Source organism: Varroa jacobsoni, unplaced genomic scaffold, assembly GCF_002532875.2.
Source record: "Varroa jacobsoni isolate VJ856 unplaced genomic scaffold, vjacob_1.0 scaffold_1329, whole genome shotgun sequence".
Lineage (NCBI taxonomy): Eukaryota > Metazoa > Arthropoda > Arachnida > Mesostigmata > Varroidae > Varroa > Varroa jacobsoni.
The window spans coordinates 362,186-388,667 of record NW_019214231.1 but is presented as its reverse complement, the minus strand read 5'-3'; the positions used below and the strand labels follow the sequence as shown (position 1 = coordinate 388,667).

General features: G+C 37.9%; 3 protein-coding genes and 2 long non-coding RNA genes across 8 annotated transcripts in view; 3 read left to right on the top strand and 2 right to left on the bottom strand.

Annotated features, from left to right (window-relative positions):
* Positions 1-348: 348 nt before the first annotated feature.
* Srp68 (signal recognition particle 68) lies at positions 349-5,033 on the top strand. Its single transcript, XM_022848107.2, has 5 exons — positions 349-604; positions 1,359-1,573; positions 1,749-2,005; positions 2,361-2,943; positions 3,902-5,033. Exons 1-5 carry the CDS (start codon positions 529-531, stop codon positions 4,499-4,501), a joined length of 1,731 nt encoding a protein of 576 aa, XP_022703842.1. The 5' UTR covers positions 349-528; the 3' UTR covers positions 4,502-5,033.
* Positions 5,034-5,370: 337 nt separating this feature from the next.
* On the bottom strand, positions 5,371-18,215 carry ND-B17 (NADH dehydrogenase (ubiquinone) B17 subunit). Of its 2 annotated transcripts, none has more exons than XM_086971854.1 (4): positions 18,053-18,215; positions 17,594-17,680; positions 17,106-17,324; positions 5,371-5,796 (listed from the first exon to the last, which is right to left on the bottom strand). In XM_086971854.1, exons 1-4 carry the CDS (start codon positions 18,113-18,115, stop codon positions 5,788-5,790), a joined length of 378 nt encoding a protein of 125 aa, XP_086827980.1. In that variant the 5' UTR covers positions 18,116-18,215; the 3' UTR covers positions 5,371-5,787. The 2 variants fall into 2 exon arrangements, with proteins under 2 accessions (XP_086827980.1, XP_022703846.1); XM_022848111.2 differs by lacking the exon at positions 5,371-5,796 and adding an exon at positions 11,319-11,667 and having other exon boundaries at positions 18,053-18,212.
* Positions 5,803-11,477, top strand: LOC111268893 (uncharacterized). Its single transcript, XR_002685442.2, has 3 exons — positions 5,803-6,825; positions 8,143-8,340; positions 10,569-11,477. It is a non-coding gene; the product is annotated as an uncharacterized LOC111268893 (long non-coding RNA).
* Positions 18,216-19,865: 1,650 nt separating the features above from the next.
* LOC147752304 (uncharacterized) lies at positions 19,866-21,962 on the top strand. Of its 2 annotated transcripts, none has more exons than XR_015314397.1 (3): positions 19,866-20,124; positions 21,275-21,433; positions 21,690-21,962. It is a non-coding gene; the product is annotated as an uncharacterized LOC147752304 (long non-coding RNA). The 2 variants fall into 2 exon arrangements; XR_015314396.1 differs by lacking the exon at positions 19,866-20,124 and adding an exon at positions 20,375-20,595.
* Positions 21,963-24,880: 2,918 nt separating this feature from the next.
* The window catches only part of Myd88 (myeloid differentiation primary response protein MyD88), a 7,661-nt gene continuing 6,059 nt past the window's right edge, over positions 24,881-26,482 (bottom strand). For both annotated transcript variants that reach the window (XM_022848110.2, XM_022848109.2), the window contains exon 6: positions 24,881-25,211. In XM_022848110.2, coding sequence (XP_022703845.1) covers positions 24,954-25,211 — 258 coding nt within the window. In that variant the 3' untranslated portion in view covers positions 24,881-24,953. The remainder of the gene's footprint in view (positions 25,212-26,482) is intronic.

Sequence of the window (26,482 nt, the reverse complement as noted above, 5' to 3'; positions counted from 1 at the left end):
TAGTTGTACCAATAGAATTCTGTTCGAGCATTGTATACCAGCATGTTTTAAACGATCCACCTCACTTCGGTTTGACCGATGTGATGTAATACCTGCTTTATTAAGCTACATGATAACCGTCGGTATTTCTTTATAACTGAATTATGTGTGGTTTTATTTGATTCTTCGTTAAATGGCGATATCGTATTAAACACTGAATCTGATCTTAAAAAAATAAAGGAAGCGATTGTAAAGGCTTTTGCGCAAACTAGTATTGCCGCCGTTTGTTCTCATGAATTGATCGTCCTTCCCCATTGTACCAGAACAGCCATCCTTTTATCTTACCGTGTCGATATGGAAGCCTGCTTGACGATGTGCTGTGTTGGAAGGTTGTCGAAGTGCTATCACCATTAGGTATTTTATTAGCACGAGCTGGTATAGCAACGTGTTTAATCCGGCGGCCAATCGACAAACAATCAGCTTGTATTTTGCTGAAATTTTGTTAACCTTCGTGCGCGAGTGTGTTTGTGAGCCACTGGATCAATCACAATGGTGTCGGATGAAAAAGTAGTGACTGACGATCAGGAAACAGTACAAAATGAACCGAAAATTATTACACTTAAAGGTAATATTTAATAACTAACTTACGGAAAAATCTACACTGAACTGCCTTTATCATACTTACTCGTATGATAACATATGATATTTAGTAGGACATGTGCCGCTGATAATGAGTGTAGCATACCATCGTAGAGAACACCACGACCCAATTCAGCTCTATATGGCTTCTTCTTATTAAGGATTATAATGTAACTGTTTCAACTATAGACAAACATCTCAGAGATACATTACAATCTATTGACTTCGTCACTTCTTTTTTTAATTTGTCTATCTAAACTAATATGTTCAGAATTGAGCCGCGTAATCAATAAAGGCCGCATACTTTTAATGCTTCTGCTGCCTTTAATAAAACAAACGCTTTACATGTTTATTTTCATGTGAAATATTTACTCTAGAAATACGAAATAATCAAGATAAATAAAATCTACTAATAGCAACTGCGCGCTCGTTTGTTTATACTAATTTTTTTTTTGGTTAGAATCGTCCTTTTTAACAGTGACAAATGTATTAACTCTATTAAATGTGAACTAATAAATGTAAAACTTCTTGATAGTCAAAATAAATGGCATTGCCTATTTTACCCAGAATCGCATAACGCCGACATAAAATCTTTTACTGGCCATCTAAAATAGATATTTCAAGCTATACAGCTGGTACTACAAACATACTTTTGACTGTTGAAATCATATTCGTGTCGAGCTATTCACGATCAGAGAATGAAGTAGCTATGTTGTATTGATGTTTTCACTCTGTTTCAGTACTTCGTCTGATTAAAGAAGCTCAACAAAAACACGGCTTACGGCACGGAGACTTCCAACGTTATAGGGGCTATTGTTCTAGGCGTATACGCCGGCTTCGTTGTGCCCTGCACTTTCTGCAAGGAACAAAGAACCGTTATAGCTCAAAATGTGTCTCAGAGGAGCTACTCGTAAAAACGGGCGATCTTCGATATCCTTGTATCGTTCTTATGCAGGTACTTGGTTTGGCATAACTTACACTAATATGTATTACAATAAGTAATATAATGTTTACTAATAGTAATACTTTTTAGTTTGTAGTTAGGAAATAAATGGAAGTGCTCGAACGCCTTGCAGTAAATACCTAAACTACAAATTGAAATTATTAATAATTTCCTCTCTGTACCATAGGCCGAACGATGTTGGGGATACGCGATGCAGGATCGTCAGGAGTGCACGAACGAGCCGCGCAAGAAGTTCCACATGCGACGAAGGCTGCGTAAAGCGTTACAGTATGCCGATGAGTTAAGTACCCTTTGCGGTTCCTCTGCCGCGTGCGATGCACGAACTAAGCTTGAATGTCAGGCCTATGCGGCCTTCATGAGGGGAACCTATCTTTTCGAAAAGGATCAATGGAAAGAAGCTATGGATGCGTACAACACAGCACAGTAAGTTAACAATTTTTATCAACCACCATAAACATCGAGATGGTCTTCGCAAATTCTCCAGTGCCACTGTTCAAACCCATACATTAAGACAGAGGCATATCTATGTTGTTATATTCACTGCTTGTTACGGTTTATAAGAAAACGTAAAATCGAACCAAATGCTTAGCCGTTCGGAGTTGATCATGCTCTAGAAAGTTGCATGTTACGCGTTTGGTTGTTTTACCAAGTTTCGTGAAATAGCATTAAATTAAAGCGGGTACTATGCCATATAGACTTGCCCATTATAAGCCTGTTATGTTTTTATGTCTGCTTTGGTTGGTCTTCCGTATTTTCTTGTATATTTTTAATCTAACAGAACCATCTACGAGAAACTGGGCTCTGCTTTGAACGAAGATGATCGCGTGCTCTATCAACAGCGTGTAGAAGAGATCACTCCGAATTTACGGTACTGCGCTTATAACATTGGCGACCAAAGTGCTATCAGTGACCTTAAAAAACTGCGACGTGAAGGAAAAGGCGGGATGGATAATCTGGATGCTCTAATTGCTCAGACCCGATCGAAGCAGGCAGTTACGCTACAAGAAGTAACTTGGCTGGGAAAATCTCTGCCAGTTCGACACGAGAAAGTGCGCTTACTTTTAGTATTTTGGGATGAATGTGATCAGGAATTGAAGCAGTGCAAGCTTGCTGATGAGCGTGTTGCTATATACGAGCGGTTCTTAATGGAGCTTAAGGACTGCTTGCAAGTCATCAAGGAGGAAGTCAAGACTCAAGAGGCTAATAAGATTGTCGAAACAACAGGTCTTAGTACCCTACAATATCTTCGCTCTTTTGTAATGTATCTTAGGTTGCGAGCAACAGTCGACAGGAACGCTGCTATGATTGAAATGCTGCGCGCCAAGAATAACAAGCCTCGTGACATGGTTCGACCTTATGAGGTAAGAAATTAAAAGTGGTCCACAGAGCGTCAACCTTTCTAAGCACATGAGTACACCATGTTGACATGGACCGTTTTCTTTTCCACGATTTATCAATTTTTTCCGATAATTTGTTCTTAGCTAACACGGCCAGCTTTTTTGTGTTTTTATACAATTTAAGACACACAAGGTTCTACTGAATTTTCTGCTAATTTCATATTAACTGGTGTAATTTAAATACCGTTACAATCTTTCCAGTTTACTTGCAGTATAGATTTGGATGAATCGACATGTTGAAATGGTCTCTTGTTTGCCCCGCTACAAGAGATGTTGTGAACTTTGCCAGATTATTTCACTATCTAGACTCCCTTATTATCATACTACCAATCATTTCCTAGTCATTTGCTAGACAATCATTTGCCAAATCTATTAGTCACTTGTTTTAGACCTGGTCCTTAAGTGAAAAGACAGCATCTGCACTTATGTTCAACTTTAAACTACACGGCATATAGAATACAGAGAACAAATACAAAGAGTCACCTTAAAGGATAGGATATATCCATTAGTACACTAAGTGGCGGCGTAGGATTAAATATGTGAAGAGGTTCTCTGCACGACTCTTGTATAAAAATTGTACAATACCACACAAAAGGTTGTACATTCTGTAAAAATATATAGGAAGTGGTAAAGCTTCGGTTATGCGATCCAGTTCTCCTGCATGAAATACAAAACACAAGACCGACTTGATTAGTAGCATGATATGCAATAAGCAACAATTGTTTGAAAAGCTGAAAAAAACAACTTTTCAGGAGTTTCATCGGTAAAGCACGCATCTGGTATATTTATATATGCTAGCCGTTTATTTCTCCAATGTATAAAAGCATAAATGTAAGACAAGACCAGAACTAAATAGATATATTTTTAACTTGCGGTTTCACTATTGCAGTTGAGTCACATTAATTATCCTGATGAGTTACAGGTAATCCTTCAATGTCTGCAGGAAATGCAGCAGTTACCTGGCGTAGAACCAGATTCACAGTTTTACAAAGATGTAGAAAATGAGATTCAGCTACAGCGTGCTTACAGAGCATATTACATTTCCAGAGCGCTCACTGCTCTGGGAAAGTATCCAGAGGCCCTAGCCATGGCTGTTCGTGCTCAAGAGTACTTTTCGAAAGCGAAGCCACCTGCTGATAGCAACGCTGGTAAACTTCATGAAGATATGCGAAAGCAGATAGAGGGAGAGATGTACTTTGTGCATGCTCAGAGCATTCTTGGCGGAGAAGCTACAGCTCATGAAATTACCGAGGAGAAACGAGATAGAGATCCGCGTCCACTCATCGACCGTTTGGACGAGTACATAGAGGACCATGACCTTGTCAGCGGGAAAAACCCTATCCAACTTGTCAATTATCCGCCCGACTTTGAACCGGCGCCGTGCAAACCATTATTTTTCGACCTGGCGTTCAATCATGTTGCCTTTCCGGATCTCGATGACGAAATCGAGGCTAGGAAAGATACTCAACAGGGAGCTGGTCTCACAGGTTTGGTTAAGGGTTGGTTGGGTGGATGGAAATAGGCAGATAGACAAAAAGCATTTTAGACAAATCATGACAACGTACTATTTCTCATCTGCGTGAACACATCGCCTAAAAACACCTTTATCAATAAACAGCCAGTGAACAAGTTCAGTCGTTATGTCAGCACGTGTATCAGCGGTCATCTTTCAGGTGACTGTGGGTAGCCGTAGCAACAATAACAATAGCAGAGTAAACGACGATATTAGGATGACATTAGCAAATAGCGTAAACAACAACCCGATGGCACTATTTAGAACAGACTGACAATATTTTCGAAATCTCGAAGGGTTTTTCTGAAACGTTCGAAGTCAGTAATTACTAGAAGTGAAAGCAGTGTGTGCATGTTGCATAAGGTGTTTATATGCTGCCGACGGTTCAATTGGTGGAAAAATGTATCGACAAGGATCTGCTAACAAGCGTTTCAAGCCGGTAATGATGTTACCGGTTCGATGCTTCGACCTTTATCGCGATAATACAAAATGTAAAAAAAATAAAGTTGAATTGGCATGGTAAAAACAATGCTTTTTGTCATATCCGTGTCGTAAATAAATAATGTTTACTCATAAAATCAATCACATTATCTATAAGGCAACGTATCTTTTAAATCATCACTAAAAGTGTAGAATTATACCAGATCGGTAAATCGCAAGTAGTGGCTCCGTACGGACTTACGATATTAGTTTTAATATGCCAGTTATTTTCAACCATTTAGCGACTGATAACATTGCAATGAATATGAGCATGCAATTGAAGTAGCAATAAAAAATCACAGGAGATAGCTAGACGTAAAATCTATGCAAATCTTGTCAAATTTCACCCAATCGTAGTTCTGTTTACATACTCAGATCAGAAAAAAATGATCCATCGGTTAACTTTTTAAATCACAAGGATTAGTAACAAATCAAATTTTATTTATCCACGTCTGTTAAAAACAATCAAAAGCTTCATATACAATTTCATAAATACAAATAAACAACAGAATATTCCAATATCAGAGAGGGTATATAGAACCATCAAAAAATAGTTTGCGCCATATGGGTAATATGAATCTTGTTGAGTTTATATAACTAGCTTGAAAGATTTTCCAAATATCCGTCAAATAGTAAAAGAAAGCATGGAGCTGCATGGCATATCTGTCCCGACTGAGGGAAATCGCCTAGGGCACCATGTACCGGCAGCCTTGTGGGAACCTAGTTTTCGGCAGAGTCTCTGGTGAAATCTGTGCACGGCAATAGGATGATCATACGTCTATTTTGCCGGTCCGTCCGTTCCCGTTTGTTATTCCTCATTGTACCTAAAGCAAAAAAATCTTTATCTATTTCCGTGAATTTTGGCACCAAGTTCCTAAGGTTCGTCTTGGAGGCTTTCGTTAAATGAACGCTCAAACTGACAAAATAAGTCTGAACAGCAGTGGCAAGTCAGCGTGGAGGATATGCGAAGCGATTAAAAGTTCGAAGATAAGATCTTTCCAGATGACTCGTATGCTATACGTTGTGATCGAAGCTACTTTGAGATTGAAAAAAACGATTAAGAACAGCAAGTTATTAAAGTTAAAATGGGTGCTAGGGAAAAACGATGAGACAATTTGATTGCCCATACAACCAACACGACCTTTTTGCATCTGTTAGCGATATATGCAGTGAAAGTTTTGTCGTTTACGAGGTTAAAAACTTCAAGTACGAAAAGACAGGAGGCGATTTCGAAAAATACAAAATGTCAGTGGCCGCTCCTTTGCCTTCCCTTCCGAACTTCATTACCTCTGTCTTGTTGTCGTGCATTGTCGTGTGGAACGGGATGAGAACCGGTTCGACCCGTATTTCACTAGTCGTCTGCGTATAAAATGACCCCGACTGATTTCGTGGGTCTTTTTATTGAACCAAAATGGTCCTTGAGCAAAATGGAGGATAAAAGTGGGTTTCGGTTATCTCTTCGTGCGAGGCTGGTTATATGTGCGAAGGGCGTGTATTCAGCTTTTCGTTATTGCAACGAGAAAGTTGAGTACATTTGTAGGGTTACCCTCCTTGGCCACTGTGGACATAAACTTGACTCTGGGCGCCGAGTCGAAGGCTGCGTTTAAGTGAATGAACACTGAGCATACCAAATTGCGCGGTGTGGCAGCGTTCTTTTGACGTCGGCCATCAAGATCCCATATACGCCGATCCAAGATACGCTGTGTCTGTGGAGCGTTCTCTCCGGAGCTGCTCAGTCTCTTATTCAGTAGCTTGCAGCAAATGCTTGTCTTTCGCTGTTTCCAGCCATTTTAAGTAGAATGGAAAATCAGCGATGTTTTATTCCCGTATTACTAGCTACTTTGTTAGCAAAGGTATTACAATTTACACCCCACATTTACGATAACTATGCTAAAATAACTGACGTCTTCATTACCAAGCTTCAGTATGTTGTAGCGAACTTCATTTTCTAGCTGGTGTATAACTGCGGTTGCGTGTTAGCAATTAGCTACGATAGACATCATCCTTATCTCGCCAATGACTTTTTCAGTCGAATAGATAGTCGGAAACACTGATGAGCAATATAAATAAAATGAACATCAAAACGCCAGCTGAAGATGAAGTACATTTGAACCGATATCGATTGATGATGGTATGAAATCGGTTAGTACTATAGTAGTATATAAGTAGCAATATCAAGTGTTACATATGGATAGCAATAAAAAGCAACTTAATTTCTTATCCTATTAGAGAACAGTACAAACGTATAGTATGCTATGTAGTATCCTTTAACTACGAATCATAATGGCCCTTTAGTAATCATGTTGGCTATGAAGACGTAAATTCGCCTTAGCTGTTGCACAACGACTGTATGCATAAAATGTAAAAACATTCAAGTAACACCCTGTCACTCACATAGTAGCTAAAGCAATTTTCGAATTTTTTACGCCACGATCCAATACCATCTAGATCATTTAAACTGAATAAGGTTAATAATACCATATATACGGTATTCGATGCATCTGATTCAGCATCCACATTAGGTTTTAGGACATATCGCTCCACGGCGGTTTGGCGGCAGTAAATGCTGTTTTTGCACAAAGAAACGTTTGTTCCTGTAATGAATATTAATGCAGTACTATTGAGACTCGTACTGGTCTGATACTGCAGTGCGATTTGAATTGCCGTATATTTTACTTACTAAAGTTCGAAACTTTAGGCAAGCAGTTTTTACTTTATACTTTTATGTTCTATATATTCTATTTATTATTGTACGAGAGTGAGCGAAGCGTAAAAGAAAAAGGACCGTAAAGAACGATCAGTTTATCTTCAGCAACTTCTTCAGGTGTCTCAGGGTTACGTTTTTCAAAATAAGCTAAAAGCAAATTGAGTGTTGCAAAAATCAATACATAAATAGTTTAAAAACTATACGGCGTATTGTATTTTCGAACATTGGAAAGAGAATTTGATACAGCTACTGAGACATCTACCTCACCTTAAGCTACAGGTCAGTCCAATGCTTATGTATATCTCTGAATACACAGAACACATTAAACTCGTTAAAGTCGTTTTTTTTTTGTATTTACTGTCTCATATTTCTAAAGCTGTACGAAAAAAAAATGGTACTACCGTGATGTTATTATGTACTATCGAAACTAAATAATATCAACGACAAATTTGTACATTTCAAGAAATCGTGTGAGCGAGAACGCAGCTCATAATAAGCCATGGACAACTGGTTATACTAGACCCGTGGAGAGCAGAGAGAGAGAGAGAGAGGCACAAAGGCTTCAGTCTAATCAAGTTGGTTTCGGAGAGCAGAAAATATATACACTTTTCCCTCACTACAAGGGTAAAAGGCACATGGTGTTCGACTGTTTATTGGCCAGGTGGGTAGGGGTTGCGCTAATAACCATGAGCTTTCCTCAAATTTTAGCTAAGACAGTAATTTACTCAAATTATTTGAGTGCTCAGTTGACGCTTGCTATGCAGTTACAATTGACCAACTGCTTGCTTGTACCACACTGGTCCGATTGTGCTACGGTTAGTGCTGCAACCGTTGCAGGAGTATTGGCGCTACGAAGTTGACGAAGCCCTTTAAAAAAATTGCCAGTCTTTAGCCTATGTAAAACCTTCTGCCCAGTAAAGCTTTATAGGGGGCTATAGTAAGCAAATTATAATGTTTGCCCTAATAAAATAAGCATTAAATCGTTATAAGAGAACATTTTCAACAAAAACCACAGCTCTTTTCCAAAAGATAGGAAATTATGAATTAGCTTTATTGATCTATTGACATATTTCTCTAACCCATTAGCAGCGAATATAGCCTCACCACAGACATGAATGTTTTAACTGGTATGTCAAAAATTAGTGCAAGTACCCCCTAAAGTACAATTTAAAGAAAACTTAACAGATTCTTAACAATATGTAAAGGCTGAAAAACGCCAGTGGCCAATTTTACAGTTAATAAGTTATGTTCCACTTACGCACACTTATTTCGAAGTGGAAAGGTGTTTCGGTAAATCAGCAAAATTTCCGACACAGGCAAATTGGGCATTTTGCAGAACTCGAATTAATAGCCAATTTACAGAAAATTTTGCTCTCTAACATTAAACAGACAGTTGATGCTGGTTTCACCGCCGCGCACGGGAAATGGCAAAAGTTAGAAAATGTCTGGCAAATGAGATTCAAACTTTAGATTTGTCTTTGTTCAATGTGTTTGTTCAACACCAAACCCTTTTTACCATAGACACCTAAACTTTCTTGTACCACCATAGACTTTTACCCTCGTTTAATGACCATCTAGGTAGTATAACATTTTGGCGGAAGTTTACATATGGACCTATACAAACAATTGAACAGTCCTGGATCATAGATCCTCTTAGACATGCTGACTGACGCCAGAAGACGCTCTTTAGATCCATTAAATTATTCAAAAATGTGAGAGGAAAACGTTACAGTGTGGCATGATTGGTGAGTAGGCGGCGTCTGCCACAAGCACTTTTACCAACAACACTGACTCACAATTATAATTACAACATTCCTTCACGTCACGAATATGACTATAATATCCCTTGACAACAGATGCTGCTGCTGCTATTTCTTTTGCGGCTGTCGTATCGTGCTTAGTCCTTTCGGTGCAACTGATTTTCATTCATAGTATTATAGCTCGATAAAGCGGTTTTTAGTAACAGATAAAAGCGCCAGTCAACTACTGTAAATTAACAGTTTCCGAATTATATAATTTTATCTGTTTTGTTTATGCTTCTTGAAACACCGCAGTAACTTGCATTAGTCTATTTCCATAGTACTTTGTATATTACTAAAAAACTGTTTGCTAGTATAGCCTCATTTTTCATGCAAAGTTGAACACTCCGTCAAACTTATATTCGAGCCGTATACGTCAGCGCAAAACTTTCTCTGATGACCTGCACGTAAACGATAGCAGTCAGCTGAAGGCATCCCTGATATAATATGATATCGTATTTCAATATATAACAATAAGTATTTCAATATAGCAGAAAAATTGGCTACTATGACTGCAACATTTTACTGGTAATTTCGTAAGACAACTTTAATGCAAGTTTGTTAACGTGATTGCTACCTAATTGCGGTATGAAGTCTTATTCACAAAAAGCAAGTTGGTTGCATACCGTGAAATTGAGTATCCTTTAATCATCTCATTTATCATAAAAGTTACAGGGGGTTAGTTCTTTGTAGAATAATATTTGGCCGTCGGTAGTTTAGTGATTCCTCGAAGATGTATAATAATAAATGACAAATCAACGGAATATGGATTCTGCCACTTTCTGGCTCTTATGAAACCTACACGATGGACCCCGAAATTACCTACCATAGCAGTTCTCTGGTGATCGTCGATACGCATATCTAAGTCTCTTTCTAAAATAATATACTGGTCTTACGGGAACATCTGAAAGTCAAGATACTGAGCACCTACAGGAACTGGTTTCTGCTTTAAGCGAAATGTCCTTTTTTTTTTGTGTCATACGACTCATAGCACAGCGTTACGCATTACAGTCGCCGAAGCACTTAGCAATATATTTGACTGGTTTTTCCAATCTTTCCCATTCGGTTGTTTCCTATAAATGATTTTCAGGGACCAAATAATGAACATAGGCGATGTTGGATGGGCAAAATGGATCCAAGTCATATGTTGCTCAGCCCATAAGTTATCATATCGTCAGTATACCGACAGAAAAGAACTATAACACGGCTCTTATTTGGAAGCAGCTCTCCAACACGGACGCCATCGATATAATTATGTCTCTTGGTGGGAAAGCCAGGGCTCACCAGTTTATGCCATTTAGTATTACAAATACAAAAATGTGTGAAATTTCCAACACCGTTTCTATAATAACAACACCGACTTTATAGTTACACTAATAGATTATGCTCCCACATACCAGCGATATATTATATCAACGAACATATGTCCCGTGATAATTATCCCAGATTAAGAGCACACCGATAGAAAAACGTCGTTGATCCCAATTTCTACCGATGTTCCACATTCGCGTACCAACGCAATGATTGTAAAATATCACACCTTCGGTATTTTTATTAGAGCAGTGGGTATGCATAGTTCAGTTAAATAAGCAGCGGGAATAGCTTAGCCTTTTATCGTTTGGCACAGTTGTTGATGTATTTCCTAGGTCACGCAGCAATATACCTTTTCTTCTCACATGTACACATATTATTCAGATTCAATTATCACATAAAAAAACGTACTCCTACAGTAATTTTGTTTGACCATGCCTGTTTTCACTTAGAAATTATATTTTTAATATCAACTAAAAATATAACTTACATCGACGAATAAAAGTGTTTGAAAGAAGACACTACCATATTTGGAAGTTTACAGCTTGTCTAGACATTTATTGTGCTACCATCGCTTAATATTTCATTACTTTCCAAAATTTCACCTCAAATAAAACGTCTTGTTTTTACAGTTTCGTTCCGATAACAGCATCAGGGTTCCGGACGAATGCAATTATCATGCAGCAAAGTAACTACAAGACCTGCCCGTAAGAAGTTTCCGTTTAAAGGTCTACGAAGACTTTCCTTTTTGAGAATCCCCTATCGTTGTATTCCTGTGGCGTACTCCTATCTGGCAGCCTGGGGTAGTCCGAATGGCAAGGTAAACAATCCCTTTGGGTTTGTCTAAAAAACAAGCCATTGACCCTCGTCCAATCATTCTGCAATAATAAAATAATTACAGTCTTAATTGTCGCTGCTAGTTTTGCGGTAGATTTGAATAGCATGGTCACGCTAATTAGATAGTTTCATCACATGCACATAAAAAGTAACTCTGAACCGTGTATCCAAAGAATCGATAAACCTATAAGTAAAGTTACTTCTACTCCAGGCAACGGGAGGTGCGCATTACGCCACCTTGTAACTTATGTTACATTTTATTGATTATCTTTAGAATTATCCATGTATTTTCCCGACAAATGTAGTGCATGAAGCATACAAGTGACTAAACTTTATCTTCATATTGCGTGTCGGCTGAATATGAAAAAACTTTAAATGCTGCTAATGCGTTAGCTGAATCTCTTTAATAGCCGTATCACGAGCTTTTCATATATCACTTCTAGCGTTGAAGCTAACCCAAACGTTATGATTTTTGACCGTTCCACAATGGCGTTGTTAAAATAAAAGCGCTGCTTTGGATTAAGATCGAGAGTCCCTTCAATGGACAGTAATTTCGTCATTACCCTCGCTTTCGAGGGCTTCGAAACAACACATACATGAGAGCTACAATACAACTCGGCTTAACACCATTTAGTTTACCAAAACGTAAACACCTTTATCTCACTGGTATGATGAATCAGTATTAGCTATCACAAATCTCTTCTGATAAGAGCTCAAACAGTCGCTTCTGACATCATTACACTTATATTGCATCGTTATCATATTCTACTTCTATGCATGGTAGGCGCGCTGACAGACGCCGGTACTTCTAACATTGAACTTAAAAAACTTTCATATATAGGATAGACACGACCGTTTTCATTATATTCAGCATAAATTGGTCTGCAGACCTTAAATAAAAAGTATGAGATTTCAGCCTACTATTAATGCTGGACAACACTGCAGCTTTCAGTTACTGCAAGCGGAGTCAAATACAAATATACCATTTCAAGCGCGAGCAGAGTATAATGTCTGAGTATGACAATTGTGATACTCGGAACAAGCTTTATATTTAACAAGAGGCTTTTCAACAGTTATGATCAGGGACCCAATATCAACTCAGTACTAATAATATTAGTATATACTGACTGTAAGGTGAGCATAAATAGTTGTCGTAAATGGTAGAAGATGCAACATTTACTTAAAAAAATAGACCGTTAGATACTGTCTGTTTTAAATATACGCTAACAGTTTTTATCTGATGACGTTAGAGGTAATGTATTAGATATTATACTCAATACCAAGTATAGCTAATAAACTAGTGAGATGCGTAAGCACCTTATCTTTGTTTTTGACTTCATGGCAATCCTTTTCCTCTAAAATTCCTAGGCTTTAGTCTATAGTATATATGTTTTAACACTATAACGATAAAGACAAACTTGTAGAGAATGTAGAAAACGAATATACTACCTATTATATGTAAAACGCACATATACATAGTTCATCTTATTATCGAGATCTGGTAATCAATGTGCAATCTGTCCAATCTCATGGGCATGCCTATGATTTATATTAAATAAAATACAGCATACGACAGATATTTAATTGGCAGAATATGTTTTCACCGACTAAGTGAGGTTGACATAATAAAAAGTTATCAAAAAGAGAATTAAATATATTTTAATTTAATTTTGAAAAAGATTATCGTATATTTCGCGTTATCCTCAGGAAAATACCAACCGAATCGTATTCAAGAATCTTCAAATCTTTTTTCACGAAAAATAGCGAATGGCTTATTACTAAGCCATGCCGATCATATCCCGCGAACTTCACTTATTAAAGGGTATAAAATAGTATCACTTTTTTTTGGGAAAATTTAGCATTCGTTACGCCATTTAAAGCGGTACCCAATTTTAATGGTTTTACTAGTTTTTTCTGCTCAATTCGCTTATCAAAAGACCGAGATTTGCCTAGACTGTGATGTATTACATTCTCACAGCCATTTTGAAAAGTGCTAAGCTCGGTGCAGGTTTCTAATCTATTAATAGACGAGGAACTTAAATTCAGATAAATATAGGCTTCTGACTACTTGGAAAACAAAGAATACCAAATTAAAAAATATGGTTAAACTTTTGATTACTGCTTGAGACAAGATGAGGCTGAGATCAGCAAGTGTTTTACATGTTAAATTTGGAATAATAAAATTATTATTTACATTTAGCTTTTTCGCAGAGATTTTCGCATGTCATCGATGGACTCAAAATTATTCAAATATATCTGAGCTCATTTTACTAGTACGCGTAAATTGTTGCCCCATTTTCTAATGACCCATTTAACGGCTTGTCCAGCCAATTATAGCCCAATATAGGCTACTTTCATCCGATCTGTCGATGGTACCGATCGAGAGCTAAATCTTTACTGAAGACATGTTTTCCGCTAGATGGTTTTTAGTTTGTCATCTATGCCGTCATTTTAAATTCACGAGAAAATGGAAAGGATATCTAAAGGTCACGCTATCGGCCTGTAGCCAAACAGGAACAGCAGCAACAGGATTAGACTTCAATAGCGGAAGCCGCCACGCAACGGGAAGACCTTGATTTTTTGTCATATTTTAATTAAAAACAACTTTGTCATACGTGCTCATATAAGGAGCTAAACATCTGCTATGATTTTAAAAGTGAACGATACTGACAGAGCTGAAACAGGGTTAGATTTGAAAAAATGTCTTGAGTCTTTGGATGTTAGTAGCATTGTATTAAATCACTATGATATTCTTACTCCTACATTTAATAAGGGTACTGTTATACTACACACTATTATACCAGGCACGCGTTGATAGTGTGGAACCTGCACTGGACGGTAGCGACCGTCACGTTTTACGTTAAAACTAACTAGTGACCATGTATTTCGAGTCTATATAAGTTGCCAGCTAGGTTTCAAAACAATTATCTAAAGATTTTAGGTGATTAGAAAACCGGACATGCCAATTCACGGCTAATAACCTATTTGAGCTATAATCAGTTATCTATTTTGTCAGATAACATGTGCAGTTTCATGTTATCGTGTTTAGTAGTACTAGTGGTGTTGCTGATCTTGTTATCGCCGACGATAATCACATGACAGTCAAAAGTAGGCATTACTTTCAGTTCACATTTCACATCCTAACCCCACTCAGTTGTAGAATCCAACTCGCGCACCTCACCTGCCGTTAGCTATGACAAACACTCGAAAAAGCATTCTTTATTTTTTAAGTATTTAAGATTTTCTTATAACATAGTGTTAGGTAGTTGATATCATTAGCCAATAACAGAAGTTTTCGTGGTTGCTTAGTAGGTAATGTATCTGTCTGCTAATCTTGGAAACACATTATGGTTTAAGTCAAAACTCGGGCATTTCATTCTGGGAGCCAGCCATCGGGACACAGTGCCTAACGGCGATACCGGACGTATAACTCGAAACATAGAGACAGACAATACCAGAAACTATCTCTCTCTCCCTCTTTCTCTCTTCCCGTTTGTCTGTCTGTCGTCTCTAGTGGATAATCAAAAAAATTCACTGCGGATCAATATCCTGATATTCAAAATAGAGAAAACGGGTACCGCGTAAACAGCGTTGCACACGATTTGCCCCTTGTTTTTCTTGTGCCAATCCTGTTTCAGCTGTAATCTTTTGCTATTGATTGGACGAAAATAGCTAGTTTCCATTCAGCTCCGCAAAGTTCCGCGAGAGCGTCACATGCAGTACGCATGCTCCACCTGTAGCCGCTACCTAGTAATAATACAACAGCAGGTGCGCAAAGAATCGAAAGATCTCTCTATAGACTACCATGATTGGTCTTATCTAGCCACCAGAATTAATTAGTGTCTATCGAGCACCTACTCATAAGAACATGATGTAATTTCAAATAAAAGGGTACAAAACTGACTAAATTGAAAGTGAAACCAACCCTAAAATCAAAATGTATTAACCCATAAGACTTGACCGAAAACCCACATACGTGAAACCTGTAACTAAGCAGGTTTGAATGCGTCCCTACTTGGATATGATTGGCAAACAATATCTAATAAAATTCGTTACAAAAATAGAAAAGGACCGCTTTATGATATCTTTATCTTTTTTTTTGTATTCCACGTGGGGCCTGGTTGCTGCAACAGTACCGCTGCACGCTCACTGACCTATTGTCTATTTTTACCTCTAACGTAAAGAGGACTTGCTCCCCGACAACGTGTAGACGCGAGAATACGGGAGCTGTAGCAGCAGTCGCACTCGTTGCTATGCGACGCACCGCATATCTGTACTGGTATCTCTAAGTAAAGCAATCACCTTGTAGCATTATCATCCTTCTAATAGTCATCAATTCTGTATAGCCGCCTCTTGTATCCCATTCTATCAACAGCGACTATCAACTTTTCATACCAGACATCATGATGCATTGGCAACGGTACGTACAATATATTAACGATAAACAGAAAGCACCAATTACGTCGCGTAATTTAACAGTTTAACCGTAAAACACTTCAAAGTGATTAGATTAAGGTTAAAGCAGTTCTTCTAGGATCATACGCCGTTAAACGATGAGGAAAATGCACATGATTGTAAAGAGAAGGTACATGTTAGCTGGAAGCTTCTAAGATCTTTATGCTTGATACTTGCACAGCCCAAACAGTTTTGTGACCGTTTTACCTTATGCTTTTGACTTCTGATAAAATCAAAGACGGCTGGTGATTTTTGTTCCTCTAACAGACTCTGATGGCTAAAAACTCGCTGTTAAAGACAGGGAAGTCATAGCATCGTATATAGAACACCACTACTGCTGCACTGTAGATTACAATCGACTTAAATCCCTCAGAATTTATTTCTGTGTTTCTAAAGTATTTTAGTACTCATTGTGGTATAGTATGTTCTCGGCAAATACTGCTTTAGGATTGATTAGACTTTAAATGATATCACAAATCTCATCTCCAAAGATACTAAAATATTTTAACATTACTTTTAAGATAATCTCTATGTATGCCTTGCAAATGCTTATACTCTCATTGTATTCTGAGCCTTTAAATTTTGACCAAAATTTTACTAATGAAAATAGTTTAAAAAACCTTCTAAATGTTTACGTTGCTCATTAGTAGCTATCTGTTGGTCTGACAGCACTGCTTGTTAAAGTTCTAATGAATTTCTAATAGAATTTATTCGATCGTTCCTAGTAATTCATAAAATAATATTTCGGCTAGGAGTGGTATTATCTTTTAAAAAGAGTGGTAATTTAAGGACTTTTGCAGAGACAGTTTTCTTATGGTCAAACAACACGCACATATCGTACCAAAAAGATATATGTCGGCATAATTTATGTTCAACACTTTACATGGTTTGCTGAACAAATTTGCTAATCCAAGTAATAAAAGGGCTGCACAGCATTACTAGTAAAACAATTCACTTTACTAAAACTTGTTAAATTAAACAATATACGCAAATGAACTACCTAATTAAAACTTAAAATACGTACCTGGTTGTACAATCTCCAGTACTGAAAGTAAAGTACGAGCCCATAGCCCGTAATAAATTTTGGGATGACATAGCGAATTTTCGCTGCGTTAATTAAGCCAACATAAGGTTCAAGGGTTGCTTCGAGCTTGTCAAAGGGGTACTGGTAAAAACGCCGGATTATGTTTTTATAACTTCTTACCAGTTCTGGTACATGTCGTGGCTCATCAGGAGCAATGACCTAAAAAAAGGTAACTATGTCTTATTACCTATGCAAATACGATTTTGCACTGTTTAAACTGTTTGGTACAACGGTAGTCGTACTAGAGAGCACAAACAGAAATATGCGATTACTTACAGATAGCCAGTTGCCACGTTAAATAGCTGCTATACCATTAAAAAATATTTGCCATTATCCGAACTAAAGAATTACTGAAGCCAAGACTTTTAAGGATGTTTCTCATTTGTCATAGCAAGTTTTGATAGACGCACACATGTATTTGCACTAACCTGATCTTTCAGCCACTGCTTCCTCCACGCACGATCAGCATCCGTAAATTCACCAGATAGACGAGAGCGTTCATTACCGAAACGACCCTGCAATGAGAGAATGAAGTTTCAATGAAGTAGCCTAATCATGTCACACAGATGTTTTCTTATTTACAAAAAAAAAAGTATTTATGAATTATTTAGTACCAAAAAAAAAGTAGTTTCATTTTTCATCTAATTTTCTACTGTGATTTTCAGTAACCCCTAAGCGTAAAAAACTCCTGTTAGAACTGGTGATAATCTAATATAGCTCTAACAGAAAAAAATTAAATATTTAACAGCAAAGCTCAGAGTCTCAGCTGCGACTGTTTCTTGCAGAATTTAGCAGCAAAGAGGGTAAAGAGGTTTGGAAGAACAAAGGTTTTCTATTTACAAGACACCGGGCCTTTTTTAAACTTCAGTTACATTGGTAATACTAACCTCAACGTTCATCGGTTTGACACCGCCCGTATAGGAGTGAGGGACTTTTTTATAATCGGTCATTTTGCAAGTTTCTTTTATTTTCCCACTAGAAACTGCCGAACAAGGACAGATGCCCTTCAAGTTCTTTCACAGCTGTTCTGCTCTAGGCGCTAAATGTAAATACAGCACACGTCATTATTTTTGTTGTGCGTAACTGGGATATTTAAGAATACCGCGCAAAAAGACGAGACGCCGTCAATCACAGACTTCAAAATGATTCACCTCGAAGTAACCAAATCACTGAACGACGTCAAGGAACCTATGATAATTTAGCAGAGATAATAACTACTACCCAGATGTGCTTGATTAACTAATGATGATACGATCTAAATTTATTTTACACTATACGCGCCTTCCATTGTCTTCAACGCTTGTTGGCCAGATCTATGCAGTTATAGGCTACTGACAATAAACAGGATATCACCGTCTTATTTTTTTTATAAAGATAGCACCAAATGGATTTTGTCTCGATTGTTCGTTATTGTGACTGACGTCGAGACTGGTTCGTATTTATTGTAGCAACATCCAGAACTGAAATTGCAGATTAGTTGTAACCTGCAGTTGGCCTAAATCTATAAATATCTTGCTTGTGTCAGCTGTGAATTAATCTGTAAAGGTCGAAGGATATTATTTGTATAGGAGCTGTATGGCCTTTTCTTAAATACAGGTAATATACTTTTCAATTAACTAATAGCTTCCCAAGAACATTATTATTACGAAGTTAATTTAGTCTATGAAATTTATCAAGCTTCCCAAGAACATTATTATTACGAAGTTAATTTAGTCTATGAAATTTATCAATCTGTATACGGCTGATTGCTCGTACTCGCCAACTGCACAATCGATTACTCTTCCATTCCCATCGTACGCTGTTGTCTTGTTTTCTTCAGTTTTCCTATCAGTATTCACACGGTCTTTGTTTCTTCCCATTGTTGTAGACCTGCTCAAATCTCCGAGGCGTCATGACAATGTACTGTTATATATAAGGTGTAGAACTACACGAATGTGCACATTCTTATAATTGAATTATTATTTTATTATCATAATCAGCATCTGTTCATAAAGCATACTTAGATTACACAACGCATACAGAATCAAATACTCCAGTGGGCACAGATGTAACACGATCTAACAGGAAAAAAAACAGGAAAAAACTCCTACAAGACAATATTCTCATTGGATTAGTTCGTTCAAGGCTTACTTTAGACTAGCTAGTGCAACAACTAGAACTATATTTTTTTCATATTTTCTGGACATGACTTTTTTAGAAGATCACGATAGCCCCAACATTGGTTTATGGCCATTGAGAAGAAGGGATCACGCCTTAGAGCTCAATTAGATAATCGATATGAAGTTTTCGTTGTTTTAGTTTTTCTTAAGTGTACTGGTTAATATTCACGGAACAAACCATTGTAGATGATATAACATTACGTCATACATCATCTATGGACGGTTACTATGTTCGCCGTTATTCGTTAAGGATCAAAAAGGTGCCATTGATGGCCATTGACAGGCGCTTCTGCAACACTGCAGTCTATTTTTAGCTGTCCTATTATTGATTTATCCTTCTCCAAAATCCTTTATCTCTACTCCGACGTCATTGGTAGCGGCGGCAGTTATTCTTTGTTGTTCACCCGTTCTTCCTCTACCTCCAACTGCTCAGGATGACAGCCTAACCTATCCTATTACCACGTGTCGGTAGTCAGCAAGAACTGAATGACCCTCTCCATCACCGTTCTAGTTATATAATAAGGGGTGATTTAACGCAATTCTGCAGTAGGTATCTAAAAGCAATTAAGCGAGTCTGTTTGCTCGCGCTGTTAGCGGTTGATTGATTCTTTATAAAGTTGGAACATCCACAATGAAAACTTGGAACAGCGTCGATTACTCTGAGGCCAAGCATTCAAACAAAGGTCTACCGAATGAAGAATTCGTACAACCTGTCAAAATCGACGCTAAATGTGTACACGCACTGGCCATCCGCTCTTTTGTTCCATAAACCCGTTTACTTTCATCGTATTATATCAAATGTAAGTCCTTTGCCCTACACCACATAAAGGACTCCCATGTAATCATACGACGATAAGCATAAGCCTGGTAGAGTGATTCTCTTTTTAAACTGTACTGTCCCATTGTCGGTTAGCGCTGGCTAACCGAACGGTTGACGGCGACGCCCGATTGGTCCGCTGAGACTCGGGCGACGGCGGTTCGGAAAGAGCATTCGAACGAACCACTGTGGCGCGATCCTCGCCCTTTCCTCCTGACGCCTCTTAAAGTAACCAGATGTCTGGCAGCCGTGCGATCTGCCAACATTTATTTTCCGGTGGTGACCGCCCGTGAGAAGTATTGCACCCCAGTAGCGGCAGCAAAGGGTAAAGATACACTAGATCACTTCACTCCTCCCACATTGCAAGTGCAGCTATGCAGCCCGCGACGATGTCCGCCGGTAGTGTTGTCACGGGCGCCGGCCAGGCAAAAAGTAAAACAGTTCTAGTACACAGGTACATTTTTCTTGTTATATTCACATTCTACTTGCTAATTACTACTTAAACTGCTTATGTACACTCGACTGCTTTACACAAACGTACGACCTGTTATGAAAACACAACGAATTGTATTATACTGGATTTATTTCTTCCTAGTACGTTTATCTTTCCCGTTAACAATATAGGATATAGAGTTTAGGATTTCCTGTGAAAGATGTACCCTATCGATCGACTGCAGCTCGGAACATAAACGACACTGTCAATTCAATTAATTTAGCACTGTAATGGAAAGCTTCTCACCTAACTCTTTTATGACGGCTCATACATGTATAGCTAAACTCTATAGAGCCGTTGCATCGTCGTTGCATATTTCTAACGAAATCTACATATGAACCGTTCAGAAATGAGCAGTTCATATTGAACTTTTGGTGCATGAATGCCCATTCTGCTACAACAGAAGTGTAGAAGTGACATTGCAATCTTTTCGTGGTTTCTACAAGGTTTACACTACGTAGTATTCCCACTTAGGGTGAAGCTTAATTGAAAGGTAGCCCTGAGTTTCGATAAAAGACGTTCGAGGTGCCTTTCTCAGTTTTAACAGGTGTGTAAGTACTCGGTGTACTGGGCATTCGTTTACTCAGAATTCAAATATGCCATTCTACATTGTACTTTTCTTGTCACGCTGCCGATCCAGATGGATCACTCCGGTTGCGGAAGTTGAAACGCCGCGTCAGCACGTATATGTTAAACGCTCGCCGGCAGCTCAGATCGGTTCAATTAGTCTCGATCGATACTTCGACGGAATTGACCCTAATCACACGGTATTCTGCAAAAACCCGACACCATTGACGAGGTAGGCACTTGTTTAAATACTCACAAATGCATTGCGTTACTTGCAACAACGTGAACGCCGTGTAATTTGGTTAGAGTTAATTTGGTGCCATGAAATGAGACAATTTTACAATATACTGTACATTTGCTATACTTATTCTGAGTTAACCCGTTTGAGACTTATGCACACTACGTTATATATAGGTCATTGTGTCTAAAATATATACCGTCCAATGATTTCATCTGATCGAATTCACTTTATTATTGGCTAATTACAGTTTACCGCAATCTGCATTCCCAAAAATGATGAAGGCTCTGCGATTCTTCAAACCCTGAGGTGTTGCTAGAATGTGCTGTTAAATAAAGCTATTTATTCAATGGAACTACCTTGAACTCGAGGGAGTCAATGAATGATCTACTTAGGTCAATATTTAAAACATGACATGTTTACCTTTAATCTCATCAAGCTCTGTACACATCACCAACCATCCATGTGTTCACTAAAACGCGAGATCATCCAATAGATGCAAAATTTGAACTATGTAAAATAATGGTGTTTTCATTGGATCGTACGGTATTATACTTATCCCTTACCCTTACAAGCACACCCATCAGCAGGAATTGTTTGAAGAGTGGCTAAATGCAATATTAGGTATAAGTCAAAGATTTGGCCTGTTAGAAATGTTCATTACATAGGACAGTATTGTAGTCTAGCATGAGTATCCACAAAGTTTTCAAGCATTCCCAGAATGGCGGATGTGTTTTTAAGAGCTCTTGATCGCACTACTTTTAAAACAGTCACAAATGCGCCTTTCAAAGCTGTTTTGGGGGTGGGGGGAGGGGAGCATACATTTGTGCAAGTATTCTGTTCGTAAATTTTCGTTACGTGATGACAAGTGTGTGTGTGATTTGCTCGCAGATAACTGTAGCATTATTTCTAACAAAACACACCCGATGTTTGCCACGAACATCTATTAAACGTTCCATATAAATAGTGGAAGCAGTAAAACTCACTTGACCTTCCTAGGTTAATTTGTGTATATAGGCGAAAACATCTATTTTGGATCATATTGAAACATCTTTTGAGTAACGGCTGTGCATAAACGGAGCAGAATTTATTTAATATGAGCAGGTGAGTATGGGGCTTGATCCTGTGAAAGTTAGTTCTGTCGAAACCGTTACCCACTAAATTTCAAATTTTCTCTTATGTCACTCTAACAATCCGGTTTTTGTTCCCAAGAATAGTACTACAGTTGGCTTAGAGGGAAGCCACTGGCTAGTTAGGCCGATGCCAGGTCGGTCTGGTTGTCCACCATGTCAGACGAACTAGCTCTTTGGTAAGGAATGTTTCGTTTTCGCTCCCCTTGTAAACCAACCATCGTCTGTAACGGTTATTCTCCTTTCACAGAGATTTATAAAGAGATGCATAAATCTCGTAGAAGTGGTAAGAGTATAAGAGTCAGTATAATATTTCCTGGGTACCTACAGCATATGCAAAGGTGTTTTGTGTAAAAGCTCTATATTTTTTAATTCAGATAATAATGGTCAGGTGCCAATTGAAATTTCAATGAGTTGACGTGGTGGACAATTTACAGTGTCTGCAGAAGGCAATCCAAATACTCATGTTCGCCTTCCTATTACATTTACCGAGTGCCTGTACAGTGTCCTTTTTTACAGACAATACAAATGCATCTGATTCAAAAAAATAACTTTGGCAATACGCGAAGCAAGCTAATAACAATCGTTCTCGCGCAACGGATATGCAAACAGACGTTCAATAATTGAATTACTTTATTATTTCGTAATGTAATAACTTTGTTTATTTAGATCTTCACTGGAGGCAGCTGTTCGATATCGTCGACCTGATGATACACGTTATACTAATATTGGTGCATATTATAACGAATTTATCTGACCGCGGAATAGCTTCAAAATTGATTTTTTTTCATTGTTTGCAATTGGACATCCTATATTTACTTAATATAGTCTACGTGGTATTAAAAATAGCACATTTCGCCAACATTTAATATAGTATTATCCAAAATACATACTTATATGATTTTGTGCTCTTTTAATATGATATCGTAACAAAACAAAAAGATACATATAAAAAATGCTCGGAATTTAATTTTAGAGATATGGTCGAATTACTGCAGATTTTTTACATATATAGTATTGGAACTAGAAATGTTTGACGAGATCAACTGACTCTGTTTAGCTGGAATAACCTTTCGTTTTAGGTCACTGTTGTATAGCGCTAGTCCTGAATTTCGCTTGTCCTGTTTTGACGACATATCGCGGTTAAGCTACTCAACAAAAGCTGACAATGAAATAGATATCGACGATACTTCATTCTCAGATCTAAGATAATTTCCATGTGCTTAGCTTTCTTTCGTGTGTGTATATAGCTATCGACCTTCTAATATTATAGTTGCAATTATTAAAACAGTTTACACAAGCAATACAGCTGAAGTACTATTTTTTCGGTCTCTATTAGAGTTCAATTGGGTTTTCTGAATGACTGCTCGTAAGAATCAGTCAGATATCTAAAATCCACAGGGTACGATTATTTGGCAATCGGATTTGCATTTGTTAGAAACCCGACTAATTAGATTCGATAGCACCTGCCGGCGACCACCCATACGGCCATACAGAGGGTAGTTACATATCCTTTGTAAGGACAAAAGAAAGCTTGCGCACGCTGATTCAAAAGGCTAAGGCTACACGAATCACTAAACAACTCCAGACGTGTAGACAAAGCTCAAATTAGAGACTACTTTGTAGATCAGCATCTCTTGAACATCACATCGTCCATGGAAACCAAAATCTTTAGACCCTACCTCTGTTTTTGTTATATTGGCATTCTGGAAGTAAACAATTGTTTTCTTTCTCACAGCTCAGATTTACTGGAGTAGTTTTTGCGCAGCATGAATTAACAACGGTTCAGTAGATTTCAAAGAAGCAATCTTGCATCGTCGAAGACTTCTATTAAGGCGTTGTCTGCAGATATGCTAAGGGAAATCCTGGGAAAAGCATTTTTTACATACACAGATTGAAGAAAGCTTTTATTTTTTAAATGTAACAAATACATAAATAGAAATTAAATCAAATTAAGCGAACTGAAACCGGGGTATGAAACTAAAAAATGATTTTATTAAGTCAAGTTTGCTGTATTAATTGCACCATGAAGCAGTTCATATAATTCACATTTTCGAGGATGTTAAAGAACAAGAAAACCGAGATTGGGTCAGTCACTCGACGTTACCTGTCACACATTGTTTCAGTAATAATTTGACCTACCATGTTCACATTGCTGTCTATTATAGAGAAGTAGTAGCTCATGCTAACTTAAAGGCCACAACAAGGCCAGGGACGAATTTGGTGGCCTTAGAACTTCATTATTTAGTTGAAGTGTTTGATCTTTCAAGTGAAGTAAGTATTTATTTATTTGGAAAAGACAAACAAGTCATAAATTTAAAATAGAGGTTTATTTAAACTCGGGTTAAAGAGCTGGGGACAGCTACATATATTAGCTAATCACCTTAACTATCGAGCGCTCGCTTTAGCTGAAGCCACCCCCAGTCATTATGACTTCTAAAATTGACAGGACTGATACTAATTAACGAAGAGCCCACTTTAGGACATTGTTCGAGAATCACAGGTATGACTTTTGAGTTCGTGATGCCGCTTTGCATGGCGCGTATCTCTTCAGCTTTCATGACGAGTGACATCGAGTCTTCGTCCGCTCCTAACGCCCGCGATATCACAATAATGATCTTGCTGCAACGATGTTCCATTATCTGAAATTTAAGTATGTACGGAAATTAATTGAACCCGTTGTCTAGGAAAGCGTGCCGTGAAATGTTCAAAAAATTGCTATGAAAATCTTGTTATTACATGTGCGGCAAAATGAGACAGTATCTTCTACAACAATACTACTATGGTTTGAATCTCTATGCTCCAATAACTAGTACGTATTAGACTACTTTAGCCACGACAATAAACCTATGAAAAACAATTAAGGGTCTTTAATCGGCGACGAAGACTTGGCAAACATAAAATGACCATTCACAAAGATCAGCTTTCAAGACATACTATTAATCAATAAGCTAACTCAGGTGCTGCATATGAACTACGATTATCTAAGAACCCGATTTGATGCAACTGCCATTGAACTAGAAGGGGATCTAGTTAGACAGGACATATGGAAACTCTATCAGAGAGTAATCAGAAACAACGACGGTATTCAATATGTCATATTCAATTAACGATCACAGCAAAACTGCTATTGCAGCACAAACCAGAACACTTTGCTTAGAGATACCTATTCTAAGGTTGAAATCGAGTTTGAAATGTTGCAAAGAAAGGCCATGCTATTACAAGATGGAAGCTGTTTCTGAACACGACTTGCCCCTATAGAGTTGTGTGGATTTCTGGATCCCCATTCTTCTCACACACAGCTTGAACCAATACGGAGCGATCCAATCATCAGTGGAGATAGCAAGTGAAAACTTAAACAGGGAGCCAACTACTAATTTTGAAATTACAAAAAATCCACCTTGCTTAGAATCGGCAGATTGCTTAACTCATTCGCAAGGTATGCACACTTTCGCGCATACTCTAGACAAGTCCTATATGTGTATGAAATTAGGCAAATCGAACGACACATGAATGAGTGAGCAAAAGCTTAAACAATATCGTGCTCCTTTATGCTATCTACAGAGCTGGACTAAATCAGCAAGTCTTCATGTTTCTTTCCGTTGAAAAAAAAATATCAGGTAATATTCACACGCACGAAGATGCTACTCTATACAAGATTACTTATCGCGTATTTCGATTGTGCTTCAGAGTGCTAGAGGGCTATAAAGACGAGCTGATCATCGGTCCGAGGATTCATGATATGTGAGCGTTGGTCCACATTCGTATTATTCGTATATTGAAAAATTGGTTCAGTAACTAATGAAAACCTTTCCCGTAAATGAAGATCCACTATTATGCATAAACAATAAGTCACTTTTTTCAGCCTTTACAACGAAAAGAGCGCTTTCAGAATTACCTGCCATACGTACGA

Coding starts and splice junctions, on each gene's coding strand:
- Srp68 (XM_022848107.2), top strand. CDS start 529: ATGGTGTCGGATGAAAAAGTAGTGACTGACGATCAGGAAACAGTACAA. Junction 2,006..2,360: donor GATGCGTACAACACAGCACA/GTAAGTTAACAA, acceptor TTAATCTAACAG/AACCATCTACGAGAAACTGG. Junction 2,944..3,901: donor ACATGGTTCGACCTTATGAG/GTAAGAAATTAA, acceptor GATGAGTTACAG/GTAATCCTTCAATGTCTGCA.
- ND-B17 (XM_022848111.2), bottom strand. CDS start 18,115: ATGACCGATTATAAAAAAGTCCCTCACTCCTATACGGGCGGTGTCAAA. Junction 17,681..18,052: donor TCAAACCGATGAACGTTGAG/GTTAGTATTACC, acceptor CTCTCATTGCAG/GGTCGTTTCGGTAATGAACG. Junction 11,668..17,105: donor ACTGGAGATTGTACAACCAG/GTACGTATTTTA, acceptor TTATTATTGCAG/AATGATTGGACGAGGGTCAA.